We start from the raw sequence: 11,314 nt of genomic DNA on the forward strand, positions 1-11,314 counted from the left end.
ATCTCCGATTGGCTAAGATTAAACAGCTACGCTTTTTGGTTTTTTGACAGGATGAGGATGTAGGTGCAGAACTTGGCCTTGGTGACGACTATGTGCCCTTTGACCCTGACACCCTCCCCGACCCTGACAAATATGCAAATGAGGACAGCGGAGCCGACAACGAAGAAGAAACACCAAAGAAAGTTTCAAAAAAGAAAAAGACGAAGCGGAAAGAAAATGCTGAGGAAACGCCCAAGAAAAGAAAAGCAAAGTTGGATGAGGTGAGAGGAGATAAGTCAACCACAAAGAAGAAAAGAAAAATGGTTGGGAAGGGGGAGGGACTTGGGGAAAGGGAGGAGGGGGCATCAGTGGATACAGGATTGACGTTACAAGATGATGAAGAGCTGGCACTGCATATCCTATCCAGGGGCCAGTTTTGAAAGCTAGAAAATATCACTTGTTAGGAATTCCGAAAAACTAACATAAAAAAACAATGAAAGCCACAGCCATCTTTCAGAACCACGGAAAAAACGTCCCTTTGAAAAATAATTGTCTTAGTAAGGGTGGCTTTGATAACATGCATCACATGTCCATCGCAATATACCCAATCTCACCTCTTAATAATTTGCCGACACCCTTCCAAACCGTCTGTCATTAGGAGTGTTCGCATTGTGTTTCAAAGCACAAAACTCTACTCAACTTGTGCCAAGCCTGTACATGTTCGTATTTTTTACCGTGGCCAGTCCGGCAATCTGGAACATTTTATTACTTTCATTAGAATTTACAAGTTTCACACAACTGACATAATGGCTTAATAATTTTGAATTGAATAAATTCCACCGTGTCATTCAATGTCAGCAGTTTGTCTTGAAATCATTTTAAATTGTTCTGAAACCTCTGTGTGTCTGTGTAAATTAGTATCTTGAGTACAAGTGCATGTAGTTACTTCTGTAATTGAAAAAGAGGCCTTGGTATGGGTTTTTTTTTTCTCCCGGACGCCTTGAACTAAACCTCGACACTGAAATGGGAATTAAAATGCTGTCCAAAATAGTATGAGACAATGAACTAGGTGTTTATCAACATACCCTTGAATCCTTTTGGGTTTATATTAAGACTTGTTGGAATGCATTGCATGCCCTTGGTCATAACCAAGACCTTGACTTACAAGTCATTTTGACGTCAGAGGTGTTTTATATTTAACTAGTTATAATTAATCATTTGTGTTTGTATATGTACTCATTATGTTGACATGATTTGTGTTGTGAAAGAGAATTTTATGAGGGTATACTACAGCTCGAACAAAATCAAACCGGTATTCAGTAAAAGAAAAGTTTTGTCCACAAACTTAGAAAGTGAAAAATGACGGTTGTGAAGTTTTGATATGCACCTAGAAATTTGGGCGACAATTATTGCCTAACTTTCCGAAACCGTATGCGTGAACTGATCCTTGAGAGGGTACTGGCTATTAAGCGTGTCATTGATAATAGTGATGCAGTGTTTTTCATCCTTGGGGGAGGATTAACTGCTATCGTATGAAGCCAAGCAAGTAACTTTTTTTGTCCCAAATGACGCCCGGTAATTCTTCCCCAGTAGTAACGTTGATGATCACGAATTGATCATTGTAGCGCACCGCACCCCAGTGACTAAACGTATAACCTGAATCATGATAATTGTCTGGCCAAACCGATAATTGTTTTGTGAGAAAAAGTTCTGGAAAGAACTCGTGTGCTTGCAACTGGCTGTACTGGTCAGTGAAACCGCAATCCAAGCTCTCCAACAACAAAACTTTTTCGTCAAGTTTTGAAAGGATACGATTCAGCCACATGTACATGTATTCTTTTTTTCGCGGATGCAGTTTTCCCCTGTGTGGTTATAACTTCCCGAGAATCGTGACGTCATTTGACGCAAGCTCTCTTGTGAACAACCATCCGCAGGAAACGCACAAATAAGAATGAAATGCCAACTTTTCAAAATCCTTTTTTAAAACTTCCCACAACTTGACCGATTGGTGTCATCATTGGGCAACATTAGTTGTGTACGATTTTCCACATGACAAATTTGACTAAAGCCAACTGAAAAGGCAGAAGTACTGTGATGTGAAGCGGGAATAAGCTTTATGTGCACATGTGATCCGTTAAATAGTTCTTTCAAATCGTTTAATCAACCGGCGATGATTTATCGCTTTCCGGTCCTTGATTCCTGTGAAATTGGTCATACATCACTCCTCACTATGCAGTTTCCTGATTGGGCTTGTTAATTGAATCGCGATAAATCATTGGAGTGAGGTAGATGGCAGTCGGGATTGAAGGGTCGAGTGTGCAGGTAAAACTGGGATTATTTCGAGCAGCGCTAGGAAACTCGGAGACCGTTTACATCTTCACATGCAGCATAAACGCTGTTGCAGCTTTGAGCATCAACGCGCGCCGGTATAGCGCTTCTTCACAAACCAACACAGACATCAGAGTGTCCTCGTTCATAATAAGTACTGTTCCTTGTGAGTTCTTATACGCTCTCGGCAAGTTGTCTGCTTTTTTCGCAATAATCCCGCTATTTGACGCAACTCCTTGCCGAAGGGGGTAACTAGACTGCGATTATACAAAAAAGAACGAGGCTAGAAAAACATGCGACTCATAGACGAGTTACAGTCCAAAGTGGGAGATTATGTGACACTTCAATGAGACTAATTACTAACTTCTTGACACACAAATTCAGATAGCTTCCGGCCCAGTAGGGTGCACACTCTGTCCAATCATGAATGGGCAAGAAACTATTATTGAAAACTTGATGGCGCTGATACGGTGCCTTTGTGGCTGTGACCGAGGCCAAAAAGTTGTAAAATTGTCGAGAATGACCTTAAAAGTTAATCTTACTTCTTTCTTCATTACATTACAGTAATCTTTCCAAATTAACAGTAATTCTACTCGAACAGAATAGTGTTAATCACTGTAAGTGGTGCTAGAAGTCAATAGCTGAGATTTTCAAGGACCAAACATTATGAGATTTGGGGCCTTCTTATGAAAATACCGTTCGGTGACTGTTGACGAACTTCACACTGGTATGGTAGAAGGGGAAGGTATTTTTCAACACCCAAGGTCTGCCGGTGATAAAGGGCAGATCCTAAGGTCAGCTCTCGCTGTTCAAACACCTGTCAACATTCAGCATACAACATCAGCCGGACCCCGTTCAGTCAGATGTGCATAAATAGCGGGATCGGCAGTGGACGTCATCAGTACGGGCGTGTTGGATTTCCGGACTTGGCGATCTTTATTAAACCCCGTGAAGTAGTTTGAAGACTTTTAGTCCTGTGGATTTTTTTTTCTGCTTTTACGTAAACAACTTGGTAGTTTGAACTTGACGAAATTGGATCTAAAACCTCTTATGGATGATATTGGTTCTAACTGTGAAATCTGCGTATGTCGTCTGACGAAATAAATTGGGACCAATTTTTGCGCTTCCACGGCAACCCGTAATAATACCATTCCAAGTGGATTACACACCGATCACTCCCCACTGGAAACAAAAGTGCTCCTGACCACATTGTCTTGTACACGCTGCTTCGTAGAAAAATCCTGCAGTTTTACGTTACAAAAACACCATCCGTCCAGTCGTTTCCTTCTGTTTAGTCTGACCACCTACACCAACTTCCTAGTTCGGTAACTTCCGTTCCTGTGAGCTGCTCAAAAGTACAAGCACAAAGTTCCTTGCTCAGTACAACGTGTACATGAACATACGATTTTGTTTTCATCTCGCGGACATAATTATTCTAACGTGGAGTATTATTCGTCAAGGATTCAGCTTGCTCGGCGCAAACATGGAGCCAACCCTTCTCTTTCCGAAATCGAAATCAGAGTCGTCGTTAAAACTATCATCAGTACTTTTATGTCTACTTGGCGCATTTGTTTTCATTGACGTAACTCACGCACGACCGTTGTGTGGAGGCAAGCCAAGTAAATCTGACACTGAAGATGCCACGTTTTCTCCGGGAGTGGAGGGCGGCGAGGCGCGCTTGGAGTCATCCTCGAGGGGGCCAGAGGCGTTGGTTGACCAGGAGGAACCGCTGGAGAACAGGAGGAGCTCACCGGGGACCGATGGAAGAAGGCCGTGGGAAATAAACGAAGGTATAATTTCCAAATTAAGAATGTACTTGCAAGATACAGACTCTTTTAGGTCTTCAGTATGCATTTTGTGTAGCTGTTACGTAATAGTCATGTAAGTAGCCGAACTGCCAGTGAGACTTTCAAGTGCCAACCCAACCTTGGGGAGGAGCCACTGCCGGAGTGCAGGATTTAAACTTTAGAACAGTACCTGCCAAAATGTTGGTTTCTCTTAAGAACACACCTTGCTTAAAATACGTAATTTGACACGTAAAATGAAAAATAAGTATAGTCCAATAATGCGGGATCCAGCACTGATGTAAAATAAAACATGTCCTGCAAAATAATGTAAAGCTTGTAAGATGTACCAATTTTTCGATGTTGGGTATTGGTAGCACCAATTCCCGTGTACTTTGCTGATACCAACGGGCTCTCTCCTGATCGGTGTTCTCTGCGTGGTCTTTTCAATGTCACGCTGCGTCACAGCATACACCTGCCTGCCTTACCTATCCTCTCTTTAACATTAATTTAAATTCGGACATGTTTTTTTCTCACAGTGTTCTGGTATTGGGTTGTACATCGTGTCTTCCCATACCTCTGTTGGGTCGAGGAATATTTCTGCCTGATGTCTGCATATATGCCTACTCTTAATGGTTACATATTCAGGTCTTGAAAACATTTTTGGGCACCTTTTTTCAGTAACATAAGAGTTTCCCTAGATTTTGATCGGCAAAAATCTGTTAATTTTTAGGAGGCCTTTTGCTGTCATTACAGTAAAGGTTATGTCCGACCGGGCAGTGCGGGTTCAAGGCAGCACAGCTTGCGAGGACAAACCGGTCGCACTGACCGGAAGTCATTACGTCTACTTTCAGGAAAGATGAACGACCTTTTTACAAGAACATTCTTTGTTCATTAGATAATGTTATGGTCTTTAACATATTGTGAGTCATTCGGAGATGTGGAAGAAATCAAATCTGCAAGATTTCTGCTACTCTTCGTAAGAGCACTTGAGTTTTTACAGAACATCTATCATAATTACACCGGTATCCGCATGCATTCGTTGATTATGTACATGTACAACCATGGAGGACGGAATAGTTTTCCTCCATCATCTGGTACAACATTGGCTACCAAATTAAGTAATTTAGAGCAAGGTGTTCGGCGCAGTAAAGTTCAAAATCTTTTGGTGAAGGATTTCATCGGTTTTTTTTTATCAGGATGTGCTCTGTATACACACGTCAGAGAGTGTATACTACGCTTGTTTTTAAAATAAACAGAATAAATGGACAGCCGAGCAAGGAAAATAAATATAATCTTTGGCAAACGAAAACAGTGATGGCAAAAGGTCGAGGTTGGGCTGGTTATTTTCTTAATAAAACTTTCATAAAATTATATGTAAATGGTATGTACCTTGAATGCCTGAATATTTGTAAACTAACTTTGTTTTGAAGCGCTAAGTTTGTTCTTAAAAATAATGACGAATTAGATGTATAAACTTGTGGATTTTTCTCATTTTTTTCTCAGTGTTTTGTTTTCAGAATTTTGTTCCTTTTTCCTGTAGGTTTGTGCCCTCCACCACTGGCCCACCTGTGTACCATCACTATACCGGGACCAAGCGGTGGAAGTAAGTACTTTTTCATTTTAAGGATTTGTACTGGAAAGAAAATTGTGAATAGAAGTAGGTCAACTAAAGACTTGAAGCGAGTGTAGAATGTTAGGAAACTGAAGAGGAATTGGAAAGGGGAAAGTAGTATTCGAAATGCTCGTCATTGTACATGTAGGCCTATGTCAATTTATTTTCGTTTTTCGTGTAGTCATTTTTTATCGGACTGAAACATCAGTCAACTCGAAGAAGAGGAGCTTTCGTTCCCACTTTCTTCTAACAAATTAGAAGCTAAATATTGACTTCTCCTAGGTTCACGTGTCTTTCCTTATTATGCCCTCGCAGCTCAACAGGCCTTCGTCACGCCATTCTTCGAGGGAGATATCATCTTAGATCCAGGCACACGTCGCAATCTCGGCCTGGCCAACATGCTGCAGCGGGCCGATAGTACGATGCAGCGGCGGGCCATGCGCAACCATCGCACCCGTGCGCGGTCCGCTAGTGTGCGTACCACGCGGGCCGTGGTCAGGCCCACGGTCCAGCGCTGGCCGGACGGGATCATACCGTACATCATCAGTGATGATTTCGGTGAGAAAACTCTACTTTCTCTCCTAACTTCATTGCCACAGTTTACTGTTTTGAACTTAAAATCTGTTCTGTTGAATAACGTTTGACAGCACTGCAGTCGTCAAACTAGAAAGCAAGCTTTATTAACAAGATGATGGATGGTATTGGCCTATATTTAGAAATTTGGTAAAAATGCTCGTCAGGATTGAATATTAATTTGCCTAATACGAATTAATTCCAAGCTTTTGTTCTTCGTCTTTCAGCCCCAGACACAGCCAAGTTGATCCGAAACGCCTTGAGGCACTGGGAGAGACAAACCTGTCTAGAGTTCAGAGAGAAGAAAGCTAAAGACCAAGATTATCTCCACTTTGCTTATTACCCTGGGTACGAAATTTAATGAGTTAAATCTGTGCTCGGGCTCAGGTTCTGAATTGGGCCTTGAGGAATTGACGTTCACTACTTGGGTAGATACTATAGGGAGGGGTGTGGCATCATTGGGGGGCGGAATCACTTTTTCTTGGAAGGGGTCAACAGATTAATGTCAAAAATAAGATTAAATTCTGCTGGATGTTTGATAATATGCTAGTTTTCAAGAATAGGTGTACTTCCTGTTTGGGTGATTTTTTTTCCAACTTTCACTCGGGAGGTAACACACTGAGTACACAAGTGTTCATACGTCGGTGAAGGGCAAAACCTAATTTGAAACTTTGGATTCTTACAACTTATTAGGGGAACAAATGCTAGAGTGTAAAATGGCGTGTGAAATTTGTCATCCCAATAAGGTAACATCAGACCACGCCCCTTCAAGAATTTGTCTGATCCTTTCTCTTTCTTTTACAGTTGTTGGTCGTATGTTGGGAGGCAGGGAGGGGAGCAGATCATCTCTATGGGGCCAGGCTGTGCCGTCTTTGGTACCATTGTCCACGAGATTGGCCATGCCGTCGGCTTCTGGCACGAACAGAGCCGGCGCGATCGTAATAAGTACATCAACATCATGTACAAGAACATCGTACCGGGCACGGAAGAAAACTTTGGCCAGATAGACCCTGCTAACGTCACCAGCCTGGGCTTCCCCTACGACTATGAGAGCATCATGCACTACGCTTCCAACGCCTTCACGGCAAACGGCCAGCCTACCATCAAGATCAAAAAGATTGGCAGGAAACTCGGGTTCCGCCTGGGTCAGCAGGGAGGGTTGAGCCCGCTGGACGTGGCACAGGTCCGGGCAATGTACGGCTGTAACCAGAAGAAAATGGCCCAGGAGACAACAGGTATGGGAAGCCTTATCATATATCCTACCTACTCTGAACTCATCAAAATCTAACAGATTTTGTAGGATTTTGGTAGGATCAGGGCTAGAGATCCCAGTTACTGTTAGTTTACATCGCGTTTGCTGTTCTAATCATATTTTGAAAGAACGACAAATGCGGCATTACTGCAGAATTTGGTTTTGGTAGATTCAGGAAGATTCCTGGCAAATTGCCTAGGGACCTAGGATTAATTTATGCAATTTGCTTTTGAAATCGACATCAAAAATCCAATTTAAATATCTTCCATAAATCTAATACCACAACAGGTCTTTGTTTTTCCACCCTAAATCTTCATGGAAATATAATATGCGTGTGTCAAATGTGTTTACATTTCAAACAATTTAGACATTGACAGTTTGGGAGATGGGGCTTGACAGCTGAATTGGTAGAATGTTGGTATAGTGTGACAGAGGTCAATTTCCAGTCAATTTAAGTTCAACTAAATTTTGTTTTGAAATAAACCTAACCATTATATCAGTGTAGGTTCAATCATTTTTTTAATGTAGTGGTATTTTTTTCATTTCTGAAATTCCTGCAGAAGAGTGTACAGTCAGCAAGCACGGTGACGGCCGAAAATACAGAGGCACACGCGACTACACGGTGTCCGGGGCCACCTGCCAAAAGTGGAACTCGCAGTGGCCTCACAAGCAGGAATACTGGAAGGAGGAACCGGCCAGGAACGAGAAACAAGGCCTAGGGGACCACAACTACTGCCGCAACCCCTCCGGCAAGATGGAACGACCCTGGTGCTTCACCACGCTCAAGAAGACGCGGTGGGAGTACTGCGACGTCAAGATTTGCGACAGGGAGACGTGAAGAATTGTAGTGTGAATCTTGAATCATGGTTTAGATGCAGCTGGAGTGGTACTACATACTGTACAGTACTTCGGGTGAAATTGTTGACTTCTTTGAAAGTTTTAGAACACTGGAGAAATTAAAAAGAATTTGCAGAAATGGGTTAGGGAGGTTGGAGGGTAACATTTTCCCATAGGTTTTAGAAAAACTTCTTTGAAAGTTTTAGAACACTGGAGAAATTAAAAAGAAATTAATAAGAATTTGCAGAAATGGGCTAGGGAAGTTGGAGGGTAACACTTTCCCATAGATTTCAGAAAGATTTATGTAAATTCGTTGCATTGTTCTTATACATGTATCTTGCAGAGTTTGTAGTCAAGTATTATCACAAGCCCAGTCTCGGGTAACAGGGGGTGAAGAATAACTAAAGAATGCTTTCGTCAAGTTGATTGGCAAAGCTTGTGACATGTCTGTAGGACTTACGTGCCATGACTTGAGGCTACAATTCTGACATATTATGTATATTGTTCTTCTCTACTTCTTGTATCATGGTTGTGTTTGATATTTTGATGTATAATGCGATCAACATTTTAAGATGTATTTAATTGTTTGTGTTACATGTATTTCATTTTGCTGCCATATCAGTTAACTTGCCGTTTTTAGTTTTTGATCAGGACTGTAATGAATTAACACTTTGCATTCAGAATCAAAATAAAATATGTACAGGAATATCAGATATTTCTCTTTTACATTGCATTATATAGATATTTATTTTAAAAGAAAAAGGTGTTACAACAGCATACCTGGAAAACCTTACAAGGTCAATTCTTTTTTCCAAATTTTGTATGTACATAATATCTACATGAATTATCACTAGTTATTTACAAAGCATTTTTTGACGTTCTTTTTGTTAAGTTGCTGCCTTAGATCTTATTACTACATGTATTTATTTTGTAACATTAGTTTTCATGTACACCTCAACTATTATTTATAATGAACTTTGTGAAATAATCTAGAAAACCAATAAATTAATGTCATAATGTGCTTTCTGCACCGCCGACCTCTGACTGTCTGTTAACATTCCGGTCCCTTAAAATCCAAACTTTACTGCTCTGTTTAGGGTACATGTATAAAGAAGGCACTTTTATTTGTTATCAAAGTGGTGACCTTTCCAACTGAAAGCGGGCACGTTAAAGGTTCCCAAACAAAATACAGGCATCTTTGCTTCTTTGGCTTCTTGTACATTGATATTAACCAATTGCACACTCTTTACAATGCAGTGGTTCTTCTACTTCAGAATGGTACAAATGTTTGCTTCAATTCACAAAATGTTGGTTTTTCTCATCCACTGGTGGAATCTAGGATCTGCCGAACAAAGGCAAGGACAGTATCTCTGTGCTGTAGTAATTGTCACTGGAATAAGATTGACGTTGATAGAGCATCACTAGCTCCTAGACGTCCACTTGCATCACCTGGCAAGGATCACAGTGCTCTCTATTTCCCTCAGCGTTCTCTTGCCTTGGGTGAGGAGCATGCGGATGGCAATCTGTGAAACAGAAATTGACAACTTTTAAAGACCACTTATTATGAAAGGCCAAGAACTTCGTAAGAGGCCTAGACATGGGAATCATTCATGAAACTGTTGGGTTTTCATTCAAGGTACCTCATCCTGTTGCTTCTTGTTCTTCTTGAATTCCTCCCTGGCCCATTGTCTCAATTCCTCCCTGTCCGTCTTGTCTGGCACTCGCCTCAGAGATCGCTGGATGTCTCGGTACAGACCTAAGACTTGCTGTCTCAGCAGAAACTAATCATCACGGGAGGAGACAAACAAAGTTAGGATTAGGACTTAGACTTTTTGATTATCTCAGGAAGCTTAGATAGCATTGCAAGTCCTTTGTTATCGTGTAAAGGAATGCAAAATATAGCTACCATTTTATAAAAAGCAAATAGGCCTAGCTCCAACCCTTTGGCTTTAGTTTGTCCCTTATCCTGTATTCTTCCGAATTTCAAGCATATATCAAGGATATATATTTTTTCTAACAAACTTTACCCTCTAGCTGTCGAATTTGCTTGGGAAAAACAAATACATTGTAGGCCTTAATCATTAAGGCCTACTTAATATTATTAGCTCTATTATAATCAGGACCTTAGCTTAGTTAACTGACGTAACAAAAGTAAACACCAAGGGAGACTCGGACAATTTTACTCTTTTTTAGGCCTAACCATTGCTAACCATCTGACCTGTGACCGTGCTTGCTAACGTTAGAAAACGTCCGAGTTAGTTGTTAGTGAAAAAAACATGGCATCACGATGACGCATTATGCCATTAATTGTACCATTAATTCTAGTTTCTGGCCCATTCATTTCCACAGACTATTTTAACGCTGCTGCAACAATTGTTGAGGTTAAGATTGACTAAAAGTACAATTGTTCGCTCATTATTTACCTGCTTCAGTGTCAAGGCTTTGGGTATCTTGGACGCTGCCATTTTGTAGCCCGCCCTCTATTGCAATCAAAACATATCGGTTGAAAAATCAGTAGAGGGCGGGCTGCAATTTTATGTCGAAAAAAAATGCATGACAGAGGGCGGGCTTTAAATTTAATAATAAAAAAAATAGATATCTTAAAAGCTACAGAGGACGCGCTTCAAATAGTTGGACAAGTGGGAAAGTATTTCAATAGAGGGCGCGCTTCAATTATTGTACATGAGGCTTTTTTCAAACCTCGGCGTCGTCGCCGCTTAGCTACAGCTACATCGCTTAAGTAATAGCCCACACATAGACGAAGCCGGGGTTTGGAAAACTGCCATGTGACTGAAGGTCAGTAGAGGGCGCTCTTTTTGTTTGAAATTTGTTAAAATTTCAACAGAGGGCGTGCTTCAAATTTTCAACAGAGGGCGTGCTTCGTTTTGGTTTTATCAGAGCCCTTCAACAGAGGGCGTGCTTTCAGTAGCCACTAATTAAAAAGGA

The 11,314-nt window shown here is 41.1% G+C and overlaps 3 protein-coding genes across 3 annotated transcripts in view; 2 read left to right on the forward strand and 1 right to left on the reverse strand.

Moving 5' to 3' along the window:
• LOC119721380 (probable ATP-dependent RNA helicase DDX10) overlaps window positions 1-831 on the forward strand; it is a 29,775-nt gene extending 28,944 nt beyond the window's left edge. The window contains exon 16 of the mRNA XM_038191440.1: window positions 51-831. Within this exon, the coding sequence (XP_038047368.1) occupies window positions 51-419 (369 nt within the window). The 3' untranslated portion in view covers window positions 420-831. The remainder of the gene's footprint in view (window positions 1-50) is intronic.
• A 96-nt stretch (window positions 832-927) lies between these two features.
• On the forward strand, window positions 928-9,403 carry LOC119721381 (zinc metalloproteinase nas-8-like). The gene is made up of 6 exons (XM_038191442.1): window positions 928-4,097; window positions 5,635-5,697; window positions 6,022-6,264; window positions 6,507-6,627; window positions 7,084-7,514; window positions 8,092-9,403. Exons 1-6 carry the CDS (start codon window positions 3,701-3,703, stop codon window positions 8,367-8,369), a joined length of 1,533 nt encoding a protein of 510 aa, XP_038047370.1. The 5' UTR covers window positions 928-3,700; the 3' UTR covers window positions 8,370-9,403.
• LOC119721384 (LYR motif-containing protein 2-like) lies at window positions 9,090-10,899 on the reverse strand. Its single transcript, XM_038191445.1, has 3 exons — window positions 10,792-10,899; window positions 10,009-10,149; window positions 9,090-9,891 (listed from the first exon to the last, which is right to left on the reverse strand). The coding sequence occupies exons 1-3, from the start codon at window positions 10,831-10,833 to the stop codon at window positions 9,814-9,816; spliced, it is 261 nt and encodes an 86-aa protein (XP_038047373.1). The 5' UTR covers window positions 10,834-10,899; the 3' UTR covers window positions 9,090-9,813.
• Window positions 10,900-11,314: the final 415 nt, after the last annotated feature.

This window comes from Patiria miniata, unplaced genomic scaffold (genome assembly GCF_015706575.1).
Source record: "Patiria miniata isolate m_02_andy unplaced genomic scaffold, ASM1570657v1 HiC_scaffold_13, whole genome shotgun sequence".
NCBI classification, from domain to species: Eukaryota; Metazoa; Echinodermata; class Asteroidea; order Valvatida; family Asterinidae; genus Patiria; species Patiria miniata.